Source organism: Argentina anserina, chromosome 3 (assembly GCF_933775445.1).
Source record: "Argentina anserina chromosome 3, drPotAnse1.1, whole genome shotgun sequence".
NCBI lineage: Eukaryota > Viridiplantae > Streptophyta > Magnoliopsida > Rosales > Rosaceae > Argentina > Argentina anserina.
Genome location: NC_065874.1, coordinates 6,887,300 through 6,913,377, shown reverse-complemented (window position 1 = coordinate 6,913,377; position 26,078 = coordinate 6,887,300). Strand labels below are relative to the sequence as shown.

General features: G+C 38.1%; 2 protein-coding genes and 1 pseudogene across 3 annotated transcripts; 2 read left to right on the top strand and 1 right to left on the bottom strand.

The window, feature by feature from the left end:
- The first annotated feature begins 10,356 nt into the window (after positions 1 to 10,356).
- Positions 10,357 to 13,033, top strand: LOC126785670 (AAA-ATPase At5g17760-like). Of its 2 annotated transcripts, none has more exons than XM_050511291.1 (3): positions 10,357 to 10,446; positions 10,594 to 11,556; positions 11,709 to 13,033. In XM_050511291.1, exons 2-3 carry the CDS (start codon positions 10,603 to 10,605, stop codon positions 12,111 to 12,113), a joined length of 1,359 nt encoding a protein of 452 aa, XP_050367248.1. In that variant the 5' UTR covers positions 10,357 to 10,446; positions 10,594 to 10,602; the 3' UTR covers positions 12,114 to 13,033. The 2 variants fall into 2 exon arrangements, with proteins under 2 accessions (XP_050367248.1, XP_050367247.1); XM_050511290.1 differs by having other exon boundaries at positions 10,374 to 10,446; positions 10,582 to 11,556; positions 11,709 to 13,032.
- Positions 13,034 to 13,646: 613 nt separating this feature from the next.
- On the top strand, positions 13,647 to 14,866 carry LOC126786919 (protein HYPER-SENSITIVITY-RELATED 4-like; annotated as a pseudogene).
- Positions 14,867 to 16,524: 1,658 nt separating this feature from the next.
- Positions 16,525 to 20,821, bottom strand: LOC126785666 (chaperonin 60 subunit alpha 2, chloroplastic). Its single transcript, XM_050511286.1, has 9 exons — positions 20,757 to 20,821; positions 20,498 to 20,678; positions 20,052 to 20,173; positions 19,753 to 19,960; positions 19,496 to 19,641; positions 18,811 to 19,117; positions 18,127 to 18,377; positions 17,683 to 17,883; positions 16,525 to 17,208 (listed from the first exon to the last, which is right to left on the bottom strand). The coding sequence occupies exons 1-9, from the start codon at positions 20,808 to 20,810 to the stop codon at positions 16,921 to 16,923; spliced, it is 1,758 nt and encodes a 585-aa protein (XP_050367243.1). The 5' UTR covers positions 20,811 to 20,821; the 3' UTR covers positions 16,525 to 16,920.
- Between the last annotated feature and the right edge of the window lie 5,257 nt (positions 20,822 to 26,078).

Here is a 26,078-nt window from a genome sequence, read left to right as displayed (position 1 = left end):
TGGATAATTCTTCTAATCATCATTTGGAATTTGAGGTGATCAGAAGATGGCTAGTTGCCAAGCCTGATTTTTAATATATTAAACAGTTAATTACTTTCATTCCTTTTTTTTTCTTTTTTCTTTTTTTTTTGCCTACAGCTTTCGCTATTTGGACTGCTGAACTTCACAGATGGGTCTAGTTGTTCACGTAGTGTGTAGCTCATGTCTCAAAATTTAGCTTTGATTTTTCAATTTTCTTTTGGTTAGAGATAGTACCACCTCTTAAATTTATTGGCAATGTACATGTGTTCATCATGCTCATCTCGGTGAAGAAACAACCGCGTAACACCACAAAGCAAAACTACATGGACTAATATATTCACTGATCCCAGTTCCAATAGATATCAGACTCACTTTTATATGTATGATTGATCCTACATTCCTATTTCCTACACGAAGCATATATACATTAGCTTGTCATCACCAAATTACTTTGTTGAGAGCTTGTAATTAATAATGCATGCAACCTAATGACTAATGAGAATTGCAAGCCGGCCTTTGTTTTTGTCCATAACAAGCTCACATGAAAAGCCTGTGTGGAATTCAAAGTCACACAGTGAATCTCCTCTGCCTCCTTCATCTCTTTGAATACAAAGAAGGTACCATGCAGTCAAATCTTGAAGCATGTCAGATATTCTGGCATAGAAGATCAACATTTTAAACCCAGTTGAGTTGTAAGTTGGTGCTTGGTAAAAGTGGACTGGATCAATAAAAAAAGGGTGTCCTGCATTTTACATAGCTCTGTTCAGTCAGGGATATTGGCTTCACCTTCGCATGGCGGGGTCAATACATATATACCGAAAGCTCTGTTTCACTCCTACCCCAAATTCTCAATTGAATTGGGTGGTACTTTTCACTTTTGTTTTTCAGGAAAGTTACCGCAGCTAAAAAGTAAAACGATATGGTAGTGATAGAGCCCAAGAGAATACGGAGTATTGTATTTGAAGGCAATAGCCGTTGCGAACCCTAACAACATAAGATCGGAGTTGAAATTGAAGCCTTTATCAAACCGATTCAAACGTCCTCGACTGGCCTCTCAACAAATGAAAACATGGGGCTCTCTCTCTCTCTCTCTCTCTCTCTCTCTCTCTCTCTCTCTCTCTCTCTGCTTTAATTGCTTCATTATTTATATCCTATGATCATCCGCCTCCACTTTTTTTGGTCGAAATCTCCTCCAGATTTAGTACTGCAATATTGGTCTATTCCTTTCGCTACATCCGAGTATAGATTAATTTGTGTTAAAATGTGGTTTGGTTTGGGTACGTTGTTGTGGACTTGTGGAATTTCTCCCCTCTCTAATATTCTAGAGGCATTGAAGATGTAAGGGCAGAAGACATCGTGGCCGTTGAGACTGAATCCGGGGTAAGGATCACTAGAAACAAGGTAAGTGTTTTCCTTAATCGCAATATGAATGTATTCAACATCAAACTGACCTATATATAAGCTAACTACTTTCGGCAACAAGTGCTTCCTTGATTTCCTCCGTGAATCACGGGAAAGTGGATCGCACTAACACGCACTAACACTCCCCCTCAAGTTGGCGCATATACATCAACCATGCCCAACTTTCTAAGTGCGTCATAAAAAGCCTTTTTAGACACTCCTTTTGTGAGCATATCGGCAAGTTGCTCTTCTGTAGGAACAAAAGGAAAACTAATGATCTTCGCGTCTAGCTTCTCCTTTATAAAGTGACGATCAACCTCCACATGTTTTGTACGATCATGTTGCACCGGATTCTGTGAAATATCAATAGCTTTCTTGTTATCACAGTATAGCTGCATAACATACTCATGCTTAATACCCAAATCTTATAGCAAATTTCTAAGTCATAATAATTCACACACTCCGTGAGCCATACCTCTGTATTCTGCTTCAACACTAGATCAAGCTACCACTTTTTGTTTCTTACTCTTCCATGTAACAAGATTACCCCCAACAAAGGTAAAGTACCCTGATGTGGATCTCCGATCTGTAATATTTCCAACCCAGTCTGTATCTGTGAAGCCACAAACCTCAAGGATATTACTGTGATTGGAGAACATTACTCCTCTTCCTGGTGCTGACTTCAAGTACCTCAAAATCCTCACAACAGCATCCATGTGGTCCACACTGGGATTATGCATGAACTGACTCACTACACTTACTGCATATGCAACATCTGGTCTGGTATGTGATAAATAAATCAAGCGTCCAACTAGTCTCTGATAATGAGGTTTTTCAATAGGCACTTGATCTGAATATTCTGCTAACCGATGGTTCTGCTCAATAGGAGTATCAATGAGAGTGCAATCCAGCATACCGGTCTCCGTTAGTAGATCAAGGATGTACTTTCTCTGACACAGATAGATACCATCACTTCCTCTGGCAACCTCAATGCCTAAGAAGTACTTGAGTGTACCTAGGTTTTTCATCTCAAATTCTGTGGCTAGCTGTTTCTGTAATCTATCCACCTCAACAATATCATTCCCAGTAACTACCATATCATCAACATATATAATTAGGGCTGTTACCTTTCCTTGTTGATGTCTGAGAAATAATGTGTGGTCTGAGTTACTCTGTCTGTAGCCAGTTTTCCTCATGAATTGTGAGAATCTTCCAAACCAAGCACGAGGTGACTATTTAAGACCATACAAAGACTTTCTCAATCTGCATACAAATTTACTTGGAGAAGCAGACGCATATCCAGGCGAAAGATCCATGTACACTTCTTATGTAAGTTCTCCATGGAGGAATGCATTCTTAACATCAAACTGTCTAAGTGGCCAGTTTAAGTTAGCATCACAAGAGAGTAATACCCGAATAGTGTTTATCTTTGTAACAGGTGCAAATGTCTCATCATAGTCTATGCCATATGTCTGGGTGAACCCCTTTGCTAATAGGCGTGCTTTATACCGGCTCACTGACTCATCTGGATTATGCTTCACTGTAAACACCCAACAACATCCCACAGTCTTCTTGCCATGTGGTGGAGATACAAGCTCCCAAGTATTGTTCTTTTGTAATGCTTCCATTTCTTCCTCCATTGATTTCCTCCATTTTGGATCTCCCAATGCATCTTGTACTTTGTTAGGCACTAATACAGTAGATATTTGATTCGCAAATGATTCATATGACTTAGACAATCTTTTGGTAGACATAAAATTTGCCACCGGATACTTAGCTTTAGCCTGAAGGGTAGGTTCATATTTTTTTGTTGGCTGACCCCGAGTAGACCTATTTGGCAAGACATATTGTCGACTATTAGCCTCACTAGTATTAGTCCTAGTAGAATGACTAACCTCAGATGAATGATCTTCCGTACCATGAGAGCATTGGTCAGGTGTAATAGTAGTATCGGAGACATGAGGGGCAGTTGTGTTATCATCTTCTGGTTCCTGAATCTCTGGAGTAATGACACCAGAATTATCTGATGGTGCTTGTGTAGCTGACATTTTGATAATCTCAATTGAGCCTGAACCTGTCACCATACCTATTGGCGTATTTGTCTCCCCCTTCCCATGATACAACTCTTCAAAATACGAATTCTCCTCCTGAAGAGCAGTATCGGAAGAGGAAAAATAGCTCATGTCCTCAAAGAAAGTAACATCCATAGAGACATAGTACTTCCTAGTAGGTGGATGGTAGCACCTGTATCCTTTCTGATGTCCTCCATACCCAACAAATACACATTTAACAGCCCGGGCATCCAACTTAGACCTCTGGTGTTTTGGAAGATGGACAAAAGCAACACAACCGAAAACACGGGCAGAAAGATTATGAAAAGAGGGTAAGGAGACATGAGATGCAATCACCTCATATGGAACCTTTCCCTGAAGGACACGAGAGGGAAGACGATTAATAAGGTGGGCAGAAGTTATGACAGCATCACCCCAAAGGGACGGAGGCATATGGGCACTAAAAAGAAGACACCGAGCCATATCAAGTAAATGACGGTTTTTTCGTTCAAAAACTCCATTTTGCTCATGTGTGTAAGGACACGTGGTTTGATGAACAATTCTGTGTGTGGTAAAGAACTCCTAAAAGACATGATTCACATATTCCCCCCCCCATTATCAGAACGAAGAATTTTAACTGTGGTATTATATTGTGTTTGGACATTGTTATAGAAGGCTTGAAAAGCTGGAAAAACCTCATTTTTAGTTTTGAGGAGAACAATTCATGAAAGACGGGTGCAATCATCAATAAATGAGACATAATACCGCATCCCGGACACAGTACACTCTTTGAAAGGACCCCAAACATCAGAATGAATTAATTCAAAAGGAAAAGTACTTTTATTAGAAGTACTAGGAGAATAAGTAGACCGATGACTCTTTCCCAAAACACATGTCTCACAATGTAAAGAAGACTCATCCACACCAAAAAACAAAGTAGGCATGGATTTTTTCATAATACTAAAAGATGGATGCCCTAAGCCACGATGCCATAACCAAACTTCACTTAGTTTGTCAGAAGTGGAAATTAAAGCGGTCAGAGACTGTGCCCCTGGTTTCTCCCCCGCATATGTCTGATCCAGATGAAACAACCTGCCCCTCAGATACCCCCGACCAATGAACTCCCCGGTGAGAAGATCCTGAAATATCACATACATAGGAAAAAATGTCACAGAACACTTAGCGTCAGCGTTCAATTGTGGGACATATATCAAATGATGAGATAAAGCAGGTACATATAGCACATTGTGAAGCTCTATGCTGGGAGTAATACGAACTGACCCTTTTCCTAATACGGGGAATGCCTCACCATTAGCATTAGTAACATAGGGTACTGATGGAGGAGACAAACGGTAAAATAAGATTTGTCATAAGTCATATGATCGGATGCACCCAAATCAATAATCCAAGTATCAAAACCAACAAAGGTAGAAATATTTAAAGCCATACCAATTTTGCCACGACCAGCTATGGATGTGGTAGGTACTGCCCCTCCTGCGGTATGATGATCATGTCTAACCACACCATAGAGATCGGGATCCTGGACGATTTGAATAACTGCTTTTGCTGGGGGACGATAACTCGGTTTCTTAGGCCGAAGGTGTGGATACAGCTTCCAACAGGTCGCACGAGCATGTGTAGTACTATGACAATAAGAGCAAGGAGGGCGGGGCTGATTTCCGAAGCCTGGTGGTGGTCCTTGCTGATGAAGTGGAGCTGGAGGGACCCGCTGAAGGGGTGAGGCAGGAAATCGAGCACGAATAGTAAGGCTGGAAACTTCAACTTGTGTCTGATGAAGACTCTCTTGATGAGATTCATCCTTCCGGATATATGTGAAAGCTGCAATGAGGCTAGGGGGTTCGGTCTGTCGGAGTAATTCTCCTTTCGCATTGTTATGTTTGGCATCAAGTCCTTTCAGGAAATGGTGAACTCGCTCAAGCTCCTTCTCACGTTGGTACCAAACAATATCCTCCTGATTCTTGATCATGCAAGGACGTTTCATATCAATTTCAGCCCAGATATTCTTTAGTTTAGTGAAATATTGCGCAACCAGTTGCCCATCTTGTTGTATTGCCAAAGCGGTGCACATTAACTCATGAACCTGTATGAAATCAGAGTCATTAGTGTATAAATCTTCAAGTGTTTGCCATATAGCCTGCGCAGTGTCACATGCCTCCACCAGATCAACTATTTCTTCATTCATAGCTTTCCACAAGACGGACATCACAAGGCCGTCATCGTCATCGTCATCCCACTTAGTGTAGGCAACAATATCATCTGCACTAGGCGCCTTAGTTACTCCGGTTACATGCCCCATTTTGTGCATGCCTCGAAGATGAGCCGCCATAATTCGCTTCTATTTTCGGAAATTGGTCTCATTGAGCTTAGTTCCCCCAACGGACCCATTGTCGGAACTCTTGACAGATACTTCAAATTTCGGAATATCAACTTCATCTCCAGAACCCATTGAAAAGTAGAAAATGGATAAAAAAAACTGTCATGGGTGTACGTGCACTGTCGGTGAACCTACACTGACAACAAAGACCACCAACTTGAACCGGATCGGACTTGGGTCGGATCTTAGACCGGGTCGGGTCGAATCCAGGTCGGGTTGAGTCCGGGTCGGATATGGGCCTGGTCGGGTCGAATATGGGCCGAGTCGTGTGGAATATGGACCGGGTCCGGTGGAATATGGGCCGGGTCGGGTGGAATAAGATCGGATCCCACAAATTTCAGCGAAGATGCAGCAGTGCTGGTGGAAGGGAGGAAGAAGCAGCGTGTTTGATGCGGCGACGAGCTCGATGCAGCGGTGGAGCTTTGCAGCGACGGACAAAAGGATGGAGTTTTGCGGTGGCCGGCTCGGTGAGGCAAGAGCGCGTCGAGGAGCGCAAAGGCGGCGATGCAGGAGCTTCGCCGGAGAGGTAGGAGCGCGTCATTGGTGAGAGAACTCGGTGATGCAGGAGCGATCGTCGGCGATGCAGGAGCGATCTTCGGCGATGCAGGAGCGATCATCGGCGAGGGAACTCGATGATACCGAGTGAGCCGAGTCGGGTATTCCGACTGAGTGTAGGAGCGTCGCCGGAGTACGTCGAGGCGAGGGCGTACGGTGGGACAATGGTGGCGATGCAGGGGAGAAGTGCGGCGTCGGTGTGTGAGCTTGAGTGAGAGTCGGGTATTCCGACTTAGTGCGGCGGTATGTTGAGGGAGAAGAGAAGATGGCTGGCCCGCGTTGCTATGGAGAAGCTGACAAACAAGTTCAATAACGCCAGAAGATGATAAGCAGAGTAGATATGTAGATATCAAGCTTGCACAAACACGCAAGAAATGGAAAAACAAGAAAACCCAGAAAGGAACAGAGCAATGCTCTGATACCAACTAGAAACAAGGTAAGTGTTTTCCTTAATCACAATATGAATGTATACAACATCAAATTGACCTATATATAAGCTAACTACTTTCGACAACAAGTGCTTCCTTGATTTCCTCCGTGAATCACTCACGTGATTTACGGAGTTAATCATGCTAAAGTGGATCGCACTAACACACACTAACAGGATCAAGACGGCTGCAGGGCGAGGAGCCTATGTGAAAGATGTGTACGTGAGGAGTATGGAAAATGCACACCATGAAGTGGGTGTTTAAAATGAGTGGAGATTATGGTTCACATGCTGATGATGATTACGATAAGAATGCGTTTCCGAAGATCAAGGGGATTCACTACAAGGATATGGTGGCTGATAACGTTATGATGGCGGCGAAGCTGGAAGGTATTGCTGGCCATCCGTTTACGGGGATTTGCGTGTCGAATGTGACAGTTGGATTGGCTGCCAAGGCGAAGAAGCAGCCGTGGAACTGTGCTGATATTGAGGGTATTGCAAGTGGCGTGACGCCGAGCCCGTGTGATTTGCTACGTAATGATTCGAGTCAAGGTGATGTTGCTAGTGGAGGGTGTGATTTTCCTGCGGATGTGGTACCAATCGACATGGTGGATATGAAAATATGTAGTTATGATAGTAGGATGAAGTCACCTCTTTCATCTCCTAGTCCTTTTAGGAGTCCTCCAGATCATGATGAGGAACCTGCGGACAAGGATCTAGCTCCGACCCATCATCATTAGGAAAGCACGAACATGAGGATTTCAATTCGACAGCGCCTGAGGCAAGTAATGACATTCATGATCGAGGATCATCATCAAAAGGAAAGTCGAAGAAATCGAAACGGTCACAATCACCACCACCAGCACCTGCTGCTGCAGGAGCGTCTGCACCATTGCTTCCTACGAATAATGCAAGTGGCGCTGGTAGTGTTAGGATTGGGTTTGGCTTCGGCCCCTTGGTTGTTGGTTGCATACTTCTGATCTTCATGAACTTGTATTAGTTCCATTTTATTGTTGCTTTAATCTATCTTTTCTGTACTGAATTCCTTATTTACAAAAGTATTAAATTCGTTACGAAACTACAAACTGTTGTTGGTTCATATGGAAATGGAGGTGCAATTCCATTTTTGATAGCTCCTTCAAGTATCCTTTTAATATTTTCTGAAGTTGTGTTTAGTTATGCTGATGAATGAGCTAAAGTTAATGCTAAGCTTGGTACAAATTTGCCTAAACACGTGGAGATGCTATATTGGATTAAACCCGCTATTGTAAATTTTAAACTGAATGTTTATGACTCCATGATGTATAATGAAAATATTGGAGCAAGGGTGTGCTTAGAGATGAGGTTGGTTGTTGGCAGGGTGGGTTTATGGTGAACATTGGGACTAGAGAGGTCCTGCAAGCTGAGGCTTGGGGCTTGTTCCATGGTCTACACCTAGCTCGTAGCTTAAAGATTTCAAGACTGGAAATTGAGTCTGATTCTTTAGTGTTTATCAATCTTCTTTAACATGATAATATTGATTTACATCCTCTTGGGACCTTGATAATGAACTGCAAAAGCTTGATATGTGTTTTTTTTTTACTTAATTATTGTGAAGCATGTCCATAGAGAGAGAAATATGATAGCTGATATCCTTGCTAAGCATAGTACCTCTAATGATAGAGGAATATGTATCTTACATGACCCTCCTATGTTGGTTTCTGATGCTCTGTTGGATGACATTGTTGGTCTTTCTAGAGCTAGGGAGTTTATGGCTTGTAGCTGTAGCTAGTTTATTCGTTGTTTTCTTTTGCTTGGGCTAATAGTCCCATTTGTACCCAAAAAAAAAGTATGTGTTTTTTTATGTATCCATGAAATAGTAAACAGCTGGTGAATGCTAGCAATGTATGCTCCTCATGAAATAGAAATTATCATGATGAATATTAGGAAAAGAATCGCTGCCTCATGAAATCTTGATGAAGGTGTTTTTTTATTTTACCATGAAGTAGACCCTCATGCTTTTAGTATGGCATTTTCTTTTAACATGACTGCTTGACCAAAAGACCAAACCTCTGTAATTTTTGGAATTAACCAAATCAAAGGAGTGGCTATTATTGTGCCAGCGAATGGTAGTGTAGAGGTTACCCCAATCAATATGGATTCGTTGTCTTATATTACTTTGAGTTTTTTTCACCAACAGTCCCTCAACTCTGGTGTACCTACCAATGTGATACCTCAACTCTTAATCGTACCAATGTGATACCCAGACTCTAGTATTGCTATCATTGAAGTACTTCCGTTAGTTTTTTTTAACTTTTCCGTTATCTTGGTGACGTGGCAGTTACGTGAGGCCCACAAAGAGGGTTAAAAGACAAAATTAACCTCATCTGAGAGGAGCAATGTTTTTCCCGCCCTTTACCTTGAGAAAGACACCCAACAATTCCAATTTTGGCGCCAATTTTCCCTCCCTACTCCTTAATTTGTGTCTCTTATCTAAACTAAAGAACTACCGCCAACCAGTCGACCACAATCTGATAAAACCTAGATCAATCTCATTTTCTATTTTTACCCTAGCACTTGTTAAACTAACAGAATAAATATAAAAATTTATATGGAACATCTCATTTCCACAATCTCATAAGAATATAAAAACACATAACTTAACGAAATTCAAATACATGTTTAAGTACCATTAGTTGCCACATTTTATGTTGATCTGCCATGATTTTTGCTTGTAAGAACTTTTAAGTACCATTAGTACAATGCTTTATCTGCTGGTATTATTCCCTCTGGCTTAACGAAATTCAACTACATGTACCATTAGTTCTTACAAGTAAAAATCATGGCAGATCAACATAAATGTGGCAACAAATGGTACTTAAACATGTATTTGAATTTCGTTAAGTTATGTGTTTTTATTCTTATGAGATTGTGGAAATGAGATGTTCCATATAAATTTCTATATTTATTCTGTTAGTTTAACAAGTGCTAGGGTAAAAATAGAAAATGAGATTGATCTAGGTTTTATCAGATTGTGGTCGACTGGTTGGCGGTAGTTCTTTAGTTTAGATAAGAGACACAAATTAATGAGTAGGGAGGGAAAATTGGCGCCAAAATTGGAATTGTTGGGTGTCTTTCTCAAGGTAAAGGGCGGGAAAAACATTGCTCCTCTCAGATGAGGTTAATTTTGTCTTTTAACCCTCTTTGTGGGCCTCACGTAACTGCCACGTCACCAAGATAACGGAAAAGTTAAAAAAAACTAACGGAAGTACTTCAATGATAGCAATACTAGAGTCTGGGTATCACATTGGTACGATTAAGAGTTGAGGTATCACATTGGTAGGTACACCAGAGTTGAGGGACTGTTGGTGAAAAAAACTCTATTACTTTTAGTCTTTCTCTCTTAGAACCATGGTTTTATGTCTCTGTCATGTATAAAGTTACATACGAAGACTGGCCGAGTAAGCCATTATGGAATATAAGAAATCAACTAAAATACAACTACAAGTCTCCATAGTGGGCGAGACTTTCTCTATTATATAAGCTTAGGTGAGTACGTCGATAAATTCAGTTCTTGAGCTCTGCAGGACTGCCGAAGGCTGAAGCTTGGATCAAAGGTTAGGGTTGAGTATAGGTCTTATTACTTATAAGCGATCATTTGTGTTTTTGATTTGTATCCATAGTTGTTGTAATTGTTCTATGTAATCCTCAAAAAAAAAAAATTGCTCTCTGTAGTTTATAGCCTGCTTCAGTTAAACTTGCAGTTTGGTGTCATGGAATCTCTGAAACAAATACCTGCTATGGTATCAAAAAGGTTATCAGCTTGGGCTTCTATGGTTGTTTCCTTGATTCTGAGATTCTTCAGATTTTTGTTTATGGCCTTCCCCGGCTTCTTCAAGACTTGGTTATCTGATCCCATGACTTTACAAATTGATGAATACCATGGAATCAATAGTCGTAACCAACTTTTCGGTGCCTTGGAGCTTTACTTGCAGAACAAGATCAGCCCCTCCACTAGACTCCTCAAAATTACGCAAACTCGGAAAGATAGTATTTTCAGCACCCATTTTTCAGACAATCAAGAATTTGAAGATGTGTTTGAAGATATTCAGCTCAAGTGGAAGTTCAATATCATATCTAAAGACTCCAATCACCCTTCTGTAGCATCCAAGAGAAAGCAGTACTTCCAACTTGCATTCGACTTAGAACACAAGGAAAAGGTCATGAGTTCTTACTTGCCTTATGTTTTGGAGACATTCAAGACCATGAAGGAGGAGAGAAAGCTTGTCAAGCTGCATACTCTTGTAAGAGTAGATCCTTATAAAATCAGATGGGTTTCAATTACTCTCGAACACCCTGCAACATTTGAAACTTTAGCTATGGATTTGGAGCTGAAGGCGTCTGTTTTGGAGGATTTGGAAAAATTTGTTAAGAGGAAAGAGTTCTATCAAAGAGTAGGAAGAGCTTGGAAGCGAGGGTATCTTTTATATGGGCCTCCAGGCACTGGCAAATCGTCGCTTGTAGCCGCCATGGCTAATTACCTCAAGTTTGATATCTATGACTTGCAGCTTACTCATTTGAAATCGGACATGGAATTGAGAAAGGCATTGATTGCAACAACAAATAAATCTATACTTGTGATTGAGGATATTGATTGTAGTCAAGCAGAACTGCAAGATCGAAACTCTGGTAAGGGCACTAGGAAAAATGAGCCAGAAGGCCAGCAGGTTAGCATATTTGCAGATATAAAAAAAATAAAACTGTTATTGATTTGTCATTTGAAGTGATCATTAGTAACTGATATCATATAACACTTTTAGGTCATTTCTTTATACTAAAGTTGACTGTAACAAACTATAACACGATCAATTTGTTACAGATTACGCTGTCTGGACTACTAAACTTCACAGATGGCCTGTGGTCTAGTTGTGGAGAAGAAAGAATCTTCATATTCACTACCAATCACAAAAGCAAGCTAGACCCTGCATTGCTGCGATCAGGACGAATGGACATGCACATTCATATGTCGTATTGCTCGTATGAGGGCTTCAAAACATTGTCCTCAAATTACCTTGCAATTTCTGACCATCCTTTGTTTGAGAAAATTGAAAGCCTACTGAAGGAGACGAAGATCACTCCTGCACAAGTTGCTGAGGCATTAATGAAGAGTGAAGATGCTGAAGTTGCACTCCAGGGTCTGATTACGGTTCTAAAGGAAAAGAGATACAAGGGTGACGAGTATCGAGATGAAGGTGAAGTGGAGAACTTAACTTATTTTATTTGAACAATATCCAGGAAATTAATAAGCTGCAATGAAACCATAAGCAAGGATTGATATTTTGGGGACATAATTTCTTGGAGATAGAATTCCCTTTCATTTCAGTATACACAATCTTCATATATATGGGTTTAATTCCTCATTACTTTCAATCCATAGTGCTTGATTAGAACTCAAGTACCCAAGTAAGCAGTTACCATAAGACAAAATATGAAGATCAGAACTACAAAGTACTATGAAAAAGGTATAAGGCTACAAGCTTAAGAGGTTTAGACCCCAGTAATAAACATCAAATTGTTAGGTGAATGAAGTAACTATCAGTAACTGTGCCATGATTTCCATGAACCTATATGCATCTTAATCTAAAATAACTTATGGATGATCCTCTGGTTTGATATATGTCTCCAGCTCATAACTACCTTTTGATGCATGTAAATTAATCATCTCAAACAACAAATCATTTATCTAAACAGAATTTAAGTTTTTTAATTGTGCGTGTAGAGAAGCCAATATTGTTTTAATTAAGGAAGTAGAATTGTGTGAGGAGAAATTCTTCAGTGTCAAACAAGAAAAGATAGAGGGAAACTAAAAAGGAGAGCCTTGATTGTGATCTCATAAATTTTCTGTATCTTCTGGCAGAGGGAGATACAGAAATAAACCTACTTTGCCTAAACTAGATAAAACCTTCTCTTTCTTACTTGCATCTCTCCAGTTTCATTTTTTTTTCAATTCACATGGATTTTGGATTTAAAACAGCTTCAATGATGTCCTATACTGCAAACCCAAAGTAGCAAACAGAAAATAAAAACAGCAAAAGTTTGTGCAGAAAATTAACATACATGTATACAACTTACCCAGTCCCAAAGCTAATTGCCCTCGAATGGACATCCAACTGGACTTGACAAGCACCATAAATGCAAAAATGCAACCCCTGAACCCCAGGTTAAATATCTGAGTTAACACAAATGGCTTCAACATTTATGGGCTAACAATGTTCATTGAAGAACTTTTCAAGCTTAAATCTGTTAAACATGCAAGAGTGTAAGCATTTCTTATGATTCATAATTAACATAGTTATCTCTGTTCAAATTTCTGTATTACCCAAAAAGAATTTGAAAAAGGTAAAAAAGTGAAACATAAAAGAGCAGAGAAAATGGAGAAAAAATAATAATAACAAGGATCTTGTTTGATCAATGGTATAAGTAAGTGCATGTCCTGCTGTGAAAATAAAAGTTATAGGCTGTACAACTCATATACAGAGATAGTACAGATAGTTAAAGCTTAAGAGATACGCAAGAATCTTATCTTTGAAATTCAAACCTTGACTCAGTACACTGAGCTTCAGTGATTGAATTAGTACCTGCAGCTGTAACCATTCAGTTTTCTGCAGTAGTAATTTTACCACAGTAATGCCAGCCTTTGTGTAAATACAGAGTTCAAACTTAACTATTTTGGATTCTACAAATATTTAATTGCAAAATCTTATATTATTAAATTACAATAATGATACTCATCTACCACAGAAGGTGAAAAATTAATTTACTTCTACTGACTACTAATTCTACTGACTTCAAACAAAGTGTACCCCTTTTCATCCAAAGGCTTCTCCTTTCAGACTACCATGAGTTCTCCAAACGATTTTTTCATGACCCTATCATGACCTTACTAGTTGAGGAATACTATGGCTATTGTGACAACCAAATTTACCATGCTGTGGAGCATTACTTCAGCCCGAATTCTCGAGTCCTTAAAATAGCGGAAACCTGGCGAGACACCAGTTCCTCCTACCAATTTGTTGACAAGCAAGAGTTTGAAGATGTGTATGAGGGCATTGAGCTGAAATGGAAGTACAGTTGTATTTCAAATCAGCAAAGCTTCCAGCTTATGTTTGACGTGAGGCACAAGGAAGCGGTCAAGGCTTCTTACATTCCTTATATTTTGAGAATGTTTAAGGCCATGGAAGAGGAAACAAAGATTGTCAAGCTGTGCACACTGACAAGGAAAAATGGGAGTATCATCAAGTGGCAATCAATCAGATTCAGCAATTACTCTGCCACATTTGCTACTCTAGCTTTGGATCCCAAGCTGAAGACATCGATTTTGGAGGATCTAGACCGGTTTGTGAAGGGCAAAGAGTTCTATCAAGGTGTGGGAAGGGCTTGGAAGAGAGGCTATCTTCTGTATGCCCCCCCCCCCCCCCCTCCCCCCCCCCCCCCCCCGTTGACACTGGTAAATCCTCTCTGATAGCTGCAATTGCTAATCATCTCAAGTTCAATATCTATGACTTGCAGCTCTCACATTTGAAATCCGATGTGGAACTGAGGAGTGTACTAATTGCAACCACAAACCAATCCATACTAGTGATTGAGGATATAGATTGCGGTCTGGAGCTGCAAGATCGAACCCTTAAGACCAGCAGTACTTCCAAGGACAAAGACCGAGCAGAAGAGCCAGCAGTAAGTATAAATATTCACTTCATTTGCTAGATCAGTGACCTAGCATGAGTAGTTGAGTACCATCCTAAGAATCAGATAGAAGGACGGCTCAATCCCTTTTGCTAGCATGAATACCATCCCTTGTTTGATGAGATTGAAAGCCTGCTGCAACCTGCAAAGATCACTCCTACACAAGTAGCGCAAGAGCTAATGAAGAGCAAGGATGTTGAAGCTGCACTTCAAAGTTTGATCACAATGCTGAAGGAGAAGAACATGCAACAAAAGGTTGGAGATCAAAACCAAGTGAGAGAAGATGAAGATTGACTAGTTTTTATGTATTAGTGTACGTGTAGTAAATTAACTAGTTACTAATGGTAACTATACTTAGTAGTCGTGAAGTGAGTGTTAAGACTAGCTAGTTGGGTAGTTTATGGAAATGTTGAGCCGTTAAGAATCAGATAGAAGCACTTACCGCCGAACACTAATGTCAATTGGATGTCCGTCCTTCAGTGTCAACTCATATAACTGAGCAATATTATTGGTTCTTGGCAAAATCAGTAGAAGCAATTATCCCCCTCCGATCTTTTTATTCTATTTAGGATTGGTTTTAGGAAGGAAAATTTTGTGGCTCTTTAGTATCTGATTTTGATCTAGTTGAGGGTTTACGAATTACAACTGCACGTGTACAAACTTTAGAGAAACTTGGTGTTTTGTTGACACAAAATTGCCAAAGAAAAAATCGCCACCACAAGTGTTTAATTTGTTGGAAACTTTATGAAAACTATTCGCACAAGTGTTTTACATTTATTTCAATTCGTGAAAAAACAGTTGCAGAACTGATTGGACAGGAATTTATAACCATTAATATATTTCCACTCGTCGTATAAGAAAGAAGAGTTTTTTTCACCAACAGTCCCTCAATTCTGGTGTACCTACCAATGTGATACCTCAACTCTTAATCGTACCAATGTGATACCCAGACTCTAGTATTGCTATCATTGAAATACTTCCGTCAGTTTTTTTCAACTTCTCCGTCATCTTGGTGACGTGGCAAGTACGTGAGGCCCACAAAGAGGGTTAAAAGACAAAATTAACCCCATCTGAGAGGAGCAATATTTTTCCCGCCCTTTATCTTGAGAAATACACCCAACAATTCCAATTTTGGCGCCAATTTTCCCTCCATACTCCTTAATTTGTGTCTCTTATCTAAACTAAAGAACTACCGCCAACCAGTCGACTACAATCTGATAAAACCTAGATCAATCTCATTTTCTATTTTTACCCTATCACTTGTTAAACTAACATAATAAATATAGAAATTTATATGGAACATCTCATTTCCACAATCTCATAAGAATATAGAAACACATAACTTAACGAAATTCAAATACATGTTTAAGTACCATTAGTTCTTACAAGCAAAAATCATGGCAGATCAACATAAAAGGTGGCAACTAATGGTACTTAAACATGTATTTGAATTTCGTTAAGTTATGTGTTTCTATATTCTTATGAGATTGTGGAAATGAGATGTTCCATATAAATTTCTATATTTATTCTGTTAGTTTAACAAGTACTAAGGTAAAAATAGAAAATGAGATTAATCTAGGTTTTATCAGATTGTGGTCGACTGGTTGGCGGTAGTTCTTTAGTTTAGATAAGAGACACAAATTAAGGAGTAGGGAGGGAAAATTGGCGCCAAAATTGGAATTGTTGGGTGTATTTCTCAAGATAAAGGGCGGGAAAAACATTGCTCCTCTCAGATGGGGTTAATTTTGTCTTTTAACCCTCTTTGTGGGCCTCACGTACTTGCCACGTCACCAAGATGACGGAGAAGTTGAAAAAAACTAACGGAAGTACTTCAATGATAGCAATACTAGAGTCTGGGTATCACATTGGTACAATTAAGAGTTGAGGTATCACATTGGTAGGTACACCAGAATTGAGAGACTGTTGGTGAAAAAAACTCAAGAAAGAATTTGTATGAGAACTGAGCTTTGATAGACCAAATTTGCTGTTTATCTCATATTCTCAACTGTACAAGCAGCTGTCTTTTGCTCACCAAATAAACACGGGTAATAAAAGAATCAAAATTTTTTGTTAGCACCTAAGAATACAGTTAACTACAATGAGTCGCCGCCACAGTAGATACCTCTTCATTTGCATATAATGTTTGATGCATTCATAACTGAAGGATCAGAACAAAACCTGTTTTGCGATATTACAGCTTCCTCTGTTTATCTTCATATAAAACTCCAGAACAAGTTGTACTTGAACTCCAATGCTTACGTGAACTCCAAAGCTTATTTACAAAGCATGGGAGATAACATTTCCAGGTTGCTAGTTTCTCTGCTTTTAGCTAGTGTTCTTGACTGCATTCAAGGAGTTATTCCAGGAACAGAAGGAATTGCAGGCTTTTTTGTCTTGGTTTTCTCCACTAATACGGCTTGAGTTGTAAGAACCACTCCAGCAATGGAGACTGCAATTTGAAGGGCGCACCTTGAAACCCGACAAGGATCCAGAACTCCCGCATCTGGAAGATCTTCATAACTGCCAGTCATGGCATTGTAACCAATTCTCCAATCACAATCTTTTGTCTTCTCCACAACAACTTCTCCATCATCCCCAGCATTAGTTGCAATGGATTTTGCAGGAGCAAGGAGAGCCTGCAAGTCATTGACAAATCTTGCATGAATTATACATCATTAACAAGGCATACATAAATCTGTGTATTTTACCTTGTAAACAGTATAGGAATAACAAAGTTTAGATCAACATCTTGGATCATTCGACTTTAGCTCAACAAACATTAAAAAATATAGACTTTTCAAATTCAACAACTCTGATCCATTTTCTGCGAACTAGATAGAAAACTTCTTTTGTGAGTGATACTAGTATATACACAAGACTTTTGAGGTTGTGGACTCCAAAGCGCCCATATTTACATGCATTGATTCTTTCCAATGAAGACTGACTAGTGGTTAAATGGTGCAAAACAATAGAATGAAAACAAACAGACATTGACACTACTGGCATCTTTCATGCTCTGTAAAGAAGTCTGTGTTTCATTCTATGTGCATGACATGTATGGTGTGCCTGCTTGCATATGTGAGTTAAAAAAAAACTATTAGGAAAGCCACCTTTGCTATAATGTCGGCACCAATCTGCTCATCAGAATCTTTCATAGAATTCTTTATGACAGGAATGAGTTCTGAAAGGTGCACATAAGTGGCACCACCACCAGGCACCACTCCTTCCTCCATAGCAGCAAATGTGGCATTTTTTGCATCCTCAATTCTGAGTTTGCGATCTTCAAGTTCCACCTCAGTATGTGCTCCTACCTAAGTCGTCATACGCACGTTGCTTTTAGAGTAATGAAAAGTAGAGAAATCAAAGTTGACAAAACGAACATTAATGGAAAAGGTTTGATTCTGCTATAGTTCAAAACAAAAAGGCCAATGAATTCAGTGATTGTTTTCCAGTTTGTAGCAAAAGCTCATAGTCACCATTAAGAGACATACCAAATTGAAAGAAGTTTTCTGATTACTTTGTATTATGTGTTGTAGGTCTATCATATTGCACACCTTAATTACAGCAACTCCACCACAGAGTTTAGCAATTCTTTCAGAAAGCTTTCTCGACAGGTTTGCATTTTCAGTTTCTGCTAGATCCTTCTTGATCTGCAATATTCTTGCCTGAATCTCTGCTTTGGTAGAAGGATCAGAAACTATGGTTGTTGAAGTACTTGTTATTGTCACCTTTCTTGCAATTCCAAGTTGATCTGATGTTGCACTGTCAAGGGTAAAACCAAAATCTCCAGAGAGAAAATCAGCACCTGAAAGTCACAATTATTCTTCTTATTTCATGAGAGGAAGTAGAGCAAATACTGTACCATAAGGCAGATATATTAGCAAAATCTGACATAAAGGAGTGATAGTTTTTCACAAAAAAAGCATGAAAAAGAGTTGTCTTATAGCCCATAAAATGAGATAATCCAGGACGTTAAAGTGAATTTCTCCAGGTTTCAGTTTTCTGAAAGATGAATGTAGTTCACAAGTGGTTAAGTTTTTTAAGACTCAGGTCTCACACCCCATAAAAAAGTACTAAAGAAGAGGTTTGAGGCCTAGGGGTGTTTCAACTTTCAACTATCGGATTATTACTTGAATAATTGAAATTTCGGTCATATTGACACTGTCAGTTCATGCATGGCCAAATATATTCAAGACGTATGACAAGTAGATAGGTTGGCATGCATGAATTAAGTTCACCTGTCATAAGTGCAATATCTTGCAAAAGAGCTTTCTTCCGCTCTCCAAATCCAGGACACTTAACAACAGCAACATTCAATAAACCCTGCATTTTATTAACCACCAGTGTTTCCAGTACTGGCCTTGAGATATCCTCTGCAATGATTAGCAGCGGGATACTCAATTGGGTTATCTTTTCCAGCAAAGGAACAAGATCTTTAACAGTTGAAATCTTTTGATCAGTTACCAGCACCTTAGCCTTGTCAAACTCCACAACAGATTTTTCTTGATTGGTAATGAAGTGGGAGGACATGTAACCCTTGTCAAACTGTACGAAATGAGAAATAATAGATAAATCCAGGGTCTCCACACATAAGAATGGATACCACATGTTATAATACATGCAAGTTCCATAGATTAGAAAATTTCACTCAATTTAAATAGTATTTATGGAGCAACCTACCATTCAAAATAAATATTATGCATTCTTTTCATTATGAACCAAACAAGAGATTCTTCAGTATGAGATTTCCTCTGTCATACTTAACATTTACATAATCCATAAGGTTATTAGTGATGCAACTAACTTCTGTAAACATATCTTCTTCTTCTTTTTTCTGAAAATCCCATAACCGGAAAGATAAATTTTTGTTTCTTAAACCAATTAACTGTCATCTTTTTCTCTCAATAAAGTCGTTTTCGTTACCTTTAGTCCTTCTTCTACTAAGACTGACGTTTCAAATGATGAGGATGACTCAATCGAAATTACTCCATCAGGACCAATCTTTTCTATAGCTTCTGCAATCAGGTTCCCAATGAATTCATCATTTCCTGCTGATATTGAAGCCACAGCTGCAAAAAAAAGAGATATCGCTCTTACAAATTAATTCTAAGACGAGAGTAAAAAGAGAAAAGGAAAGCTAGAATCTTGATTTCATGTGACCGAATGACAAGACTAATCACCTTTTATATCATTCCTTCCTTTCACAGGAAGACTTTTCTCCTTCAAGACCTTGACCAATTCACTAACAGTCTTCTCCATTCCTTTCTTCAGAGAAATAGGGTTAGCCCCAAAAGCCACTGCCAATAATCCACCTTTGATAATTTCTCGTGTCAAAATGATTGCAGTGGTTGTACCATCACCAGCTAAATTATTCATTTTACCCGCAACCTACAAGCGCACGACATTACAGATAAGATATTTGCTTTAACAGCACCAATGCAAGCTTTAGTAACAGAATTATGTAGCAACCATGAATAACCTCTTGGATTAGCATTGCTCCTGCGTTCTCAATTGTATCTGCTAGCTCTATGGACTGAACAATTGTTACACCATCATTAATCACTCTCACTCTATCAGACTCAGAAAGAACAACATTACGTCCTGCATGTTTTATTCAACATCAATCAACAATGCTCACACAAACAGCATCACCATAAAAGACGACTTCTTAAAACTCCAAGATCACACTCATGTGAACCAATTATGAACTTTTTACAGCAGAACAGTTTAGCACAACCATTCAATTATCCAACTGAAGATATATCAACCACAGTGATTCAGTTTGAAACAATTTTAACTTTTGTGTGTTATACGTACATCAATGATTCATCTTCAAATAATTGTACAACATAAGAAATCATATCACAACATAAAACCAATATACTTTGACGATGAACAAATCAAAAAGATGGAAAACCCAGATACCTTTGGGTCCTAATGTAAGAGAAACAGCATCAGCAAGCTTATCTATCCCAATTTGCAGTCCCTCTCTGCATTCTTTACCAAAAGATATCTTCTTTGGCCCTGCCCTCACCACAAGGCTCCTCAAAGCTCGTGGCTTTCTCAAAAACCAACCTAATCTTTGCTTCTGAGAGAAGCTCTGCAGCTGCATATACAAACCCATTAAAGCCAAAATTCACAACATCAAATAGAACTAGAATTAGGGAGGGACAGAGAGACTTACAGAGAAGAGAGGCTTGTAAGGGAAGAGCTGAGAGGAAGACAGAGAGAAAGACATTTCTGTTGGGATAGTTGTGAGTTAACGAGGTTTTTGGGGTTTAAGGACAAAACTAGTTCTAGTTTGCTTTGCTTCAAACGAATGAAACGATGGGTATTGAGGCCTAATATGGGTATTACCACGGGCCTGGTTAATAAAACTTGGGTTTTTTAAGGGTTTATTGTGACCTCGGGTTTATGACTTTATTGTGACCTCTCTCTCTCTCTCAAAAATGAAAGCAGAAGAAGTATACCATTGAAGTGATATTTTAGGCTGTTACTCCTCTTAGTATTTATAGTATAAATTGAATAAAGCTACTAAAGAGCTAGAGCCTACACATCGAAATGGCACGAGCGGTAAGAATTTGGAAGAAATATGTGAAATTGTCCCTCCGAAAAATACTATTATTCCAAAAAAGATCTCGGGAAGAGTTGTTAAAAGAGGTGCGCCTGCAGCCGGTGGTGGAGAATTGATATCATCATCAGCATTTTCTCATGTCGATCAAGCCTTGGGAATTAACAAATTGTAGAATAATCATCATATGTTCCTGACCAGAAACATTCTTTGCTTCATCAATAAGAATACATTACTTGGAAAGCTCAACTTCATCACGTATCTTGGTCCTCACTCTATGTCTAATGATATTTAAGATTTGCTTCTGAATTGTTGGACTAGTATACTTAGCATTACCAGGAGCATTCAACACAACTCTCTCAACATCGACACTCATTTTTGTAAAAGATTTTAGTGTCTCAAGAAAATATCCTTGTTCAATGAGACTTTTGATTCATCATGGCCTCTAAAAGGAGCTCCTTGTTTGGCTAACAATTTCACACTCTATTGAAGTCGTAAGCCTCAACCGATTGTCTTCCACATCCTTCAATGCTCTTGTCTCAAGAACTGCTTCAATGCCTTTATTTCGGCTTCTTAACAAATCTCATTTTTGCATTGCAGCATTATGTGGAGATGTAATGCCTCCCACATGTTTCAATAGCATCTTATCACCCACACTACCCTTCTTCTAATTTTTAAACCCTTCCACAGTGAATGTACGATGGTGAGAGTCTAAAGTGTCAAAAAGGTAACAAGGAAAGCAATATGCTCTATCAAGAGAAATTGAATACTCAAGCCATGTATTATCCTTGAACTAAGAATATTAGAATCTTCGTTGTTGACCCCCTATGATTTGACAAAGGAAACGACAACTTAGGTTGAAATGGCCCCAAAAAAATGTAGGATTTCCGAACACTTATACGCTCATTCACATCATATTCCCATATAGGACAACATAATATCATATCACGTTCAAGAGCATTGATCCTATTTGGTGGCTCTAAATGATGAGAATCATCCACTGGACAAATTGGAGGATCAAAATCAGCCACTAGACTGATTGAAGACTCTAAATGTTGTGGTGAATCATCAAAGTTTGGAGAAACTATGGAAGGATTAGAAATCAGATTTAAACTTGAAGATGAGGCATTAGTTTTTGAATATCATGTAGTGATTTGTTTGAATCGCTTTGGTTTCAGCAGTGAATTAGACATTTTATTAGAGAACAGTTATAGATTGAGAAACAATGCTTGTATTAAATAAAATGTACGCAAACACAGTAGCAATAACCATACAAATACATCAATATCAAGTTAATTGTGATAGAACCTAAAAGGCTAAAATTAGACTATTGTAAACCAATAAGATTATGAACTAAATTTAACAATAATCATCTAACAAAGCTTAGAGTTCATACAAAAAAAACACACAATCAAATTCTCAATTCAATATTTGAATGTCAAAATTGCCGACAACCCAAACATCAATGCACCATTGTTTATTCATCTCACTCCATGTCTGCCTTTTATCTAGGGATTCTAGGCAAAAACCCAACAAACTTATAAACAAACTAGTCAACTAGAACATAATCAGATCAAATAAGAAAACTCAATTAATTAATTAATTAAACAAAAAGATGGAACCGATAGTGTTCTTCTACATCACCAATCAACAATAGACGTATACCAAAGTGTAATTCTAAACTCAAATAGCCTTCTTGTTTCAAGCTAATTAACGAAGATCGGATTGATAACTTGATATGAATTATATGCGTAAGGCAATAGCAATGAGAGGAGAGACGATTAGCTTGTACCTAATTAACGTAGCATGTGTACTTGAGCTGGGAATTTCTTTTGGGTGACTGGGTCGCCATCTTATGGTTCCCACTTCCCAATATGAGAGATGCGAGGTTTTGGAGATGAGAAGACAGTGAGATACTGAGAGAGTTGTTCCTTTCAAGCTAGCCAATTAAGAAATTAGGAGTGATCTTGGCCATTGGTTAGTAATGGACGGCCAAGATTGACTTGTTAGGCTAATAGGAGAAAGGAGATGATCCTAGTTCGGCAATCCCTATAATTAGTATATACCTAGTTTTTTTTTGTCCAAAATTTTCAATTGAGCTTGAGCCCTACAAACTAAAGGCTTGCATCTGCCATTGAGTTTAATTGCAAATGTTTATACAAAATTTTGTATTCTTAAGCATGCTGGAATAAATCAATGTGTACTGATCAATTAAGTGAAAATTTTGTGAATATGTAGCAGTAGCATACACGGCCAAAACTGGCATGTTTTCAGTTCAATTCGGCCAATGCGACAAGTATCTATACTCTTATAACCAAAATTTACTTTGACAGTCAAAATGGGTGTGGAAATATGTATTAGTCCTTCCATTATATGTTAATATGAAATTCTATTTAATATTCAAGAGATAGGAAGGTAAATAACAAAGGGAACTTCTATTCATACTTCCTAAATTAGAGGAATTTTTCATTCCTCCCGGAGAACCACGTGACAATCTTCAGTGGTACTTCATTCTGATCATCATTTAACACTTATGATTTAATTTAAAAAAAAAACATATTTAAACTATTTTATCAAAGACTATTTTTGGTTTCTTTCTAAAACCTTACACCCTACACTCATACCTTAAACTCTAAAACCATATACCCTAAACCCTATACTCTAAAACCTTATACCCTAAACCCTAAACTCTAAACTTTAAACCTGAAATTCTAGTTCAAAATTATCAATACTCATGAAGGTCATTTCATAAAAAATAAAAATATATAAAATTATAATTTTTGTGTAATAAATCCATGTGTCAAAATATAACAGGTGAGAAGGACAATTTGATATTGCCACGTGGTTCTCCGAGAGCCTTGAAATTTTTTTTCCTAAATGTCAACTTACACCTCCTTGATGAGTGGACCTCCAATTTGCTTTTACAATATAATAAAATGCTATTTACACCTCAAAATTATTGTCGATGTTATGAGATTTAAGATTGCAAGTTGGTTGTAATCAAATCCTAAACCATAAATATTAGAACTCAAAAGAATATTATGAACCCTAGAAACACATAATATGTATTATATCAATTTATGGAGATAATAGAATCACATAACAATAAATTCATACCTTGTATGGAGATTGTAAAAAGATGTTTTGCTCAACTACATAATCTTCACTTTCTTCATGTTGTATTGGGAAAAATAAATTTCTCGTCCTTAAGACTTATGTCGTGGAATCAATGACTCATTTTATTTTATTTATTTCAATTTATATTTAAACTCATAATGTCTTTTTAGGTCATTTCACATACGGTGACTTTTTCAATGTTGATATGAAAAAAAAGGTGTAGGTGCCAATTTAGGAAATATGAATAGAAGCTCCCAATAACAAAACTAAAACATAAAAAAATTATAAAAAATCTTCTATTTTGTACGTAACATCTAAGCCACCATGTAAGATGTGAAAGGTTATTCACATCCATCGGATGTGTTGATGACTAGTATGACATAAAACCAACATTCAATTGTGGCCATGATAAGCCTAATATAGTTGAATGGAACCAAACATTGCAAGAAAATTCATTTTGTTCAAATTGCTAGCAACAAATGAACACCAATTCGCCTAAAATCCAAATCAATCAAAATGAACTCCTATCTCAGAGACTCAGAGCAAACAAACTAAGAAGTCAAACCCATAAGTAACCTAAATTAAAAATCAGAATGCAATAAATATGAAACAAAGTGCAAGGAACTAGTATTTTGAGGTCACAATTGAAGACCAATACACAAAACCCATTATAATGCATCCAAACCCAAAAGGAACTCATGCCCCAGAGATAACAGACATAGACCAAAAGCAAGCCTATATGGAACCTAAATCATAATTGGTATTGCAACTATTACCAAAAGAAAGAAAGCAAATGAACTCCATTTCACCTATGTATGGCTGAGGGTGGTAGTTCTGCCTCGCCAGGATAGACTTGTACCAGATGTTTATTAAATGAAAACAACGATATAAGTACACTAAAACTAAATGTTGCAAGCGAAAGTAGATTTTTTTTATAAAAAAATTCACCTTGAGGATGCCGCGAAACATTGCGCTGGAGGCTCTAGATTCTGAAACATTGAAAACAACAACATAAGTACACCGAAATTGAATTTAGAGATTAGATTTTTTGTTAAAAAATCACCTAAAGAATGTCTAGAAATACTTGCGTCAGAGGTTCTGGATTATGAAACACAAGAAACATTGAAAACAACTTATACTAAATGTTGCAAACGAGAATAGATTTTTTGTTGAAAATTCACCATGAGGATGCCAGGAAACACTTGCGCTGAAGGTTATGGGTTCTAATACATACAAAACATTGAAAACAATAAAATAAGTACACGTACTGAAATTGATTTTGCAAATAAGGTTACATTTTGGTGTGGAACATTCACATCAAGGATGTCGCCAAACACTTACGCCAGACGCTTTGGAGTCTGATACATACAAAACATTGAAAACAACAATATAAGTACACTGAACTGAATTTTGAAAACGAATTAGATTATTTGTTTAACATTCTTGCAAACGGGATTAGATTATTTTTGAACATTCACCTCGAGGATGCTGAGAAACACTTACACCAGAGATTCAGGGTTCTGAAACATATATAGAATTCATTGAAAACAACAATATAAGTACACTAAAACTGAATATTGCAAACGAGATTAGATTTTCTATTAAAAATTCACCTCAAGGATGCCGCGACACACTTGCGCCAGAGGCTCTAGATTCTGAAACATAGAAAACATTGAAAACAACAATATTAGTACATCGAAACTGAATTTTACAAACGAGCTTAGATTTTTTTATATAATCTCACCTAGAGGATGTCTAGAAACATTTGCGCCGGATACTCTAGATTCTAAAACATACAAAACAACAATGAGTACACTG

Bases quoted from the DNA above. Each gene is read 5' to 3' on its own strand.
- LOC126785670 (XM_050511291.1), top strand. From the start codon at position 10,603: ATGGAATCTCTGAAACAAATACCTGCTATGGTATCAAAAAGGTTATCA. The intron at 11,557-11,708 runs GTTAGCATATTT...AATTTGTTACAG, and splicing joins ATGAGCCAGAAGGCCAGCAG to ATTACGCTGTCTGGACTACT.
- LOC126785666 (XM_050511286.1), bottom strand. From the start codon at position 20,810: ATGTCTTTCTCTCTGTCTTCCTCTCAGCTCTTCCCTTACAAGCCTCTC. The intron at 19,961-20,051 runs GTTATTCATGGT...GTGCGCTTGTAG, and splicing joins GAGCAATGCTAATCCAAGAG to GTTGCGGGTAAAATGAATAA. The intron at 17,209-17,682 runs GTGGCTTTCCTA...AATGACTTGCAG, and splicing joins GTGCCGACATTATAGCAAAG to GCTCTCCTTGCTCCTGCAAA.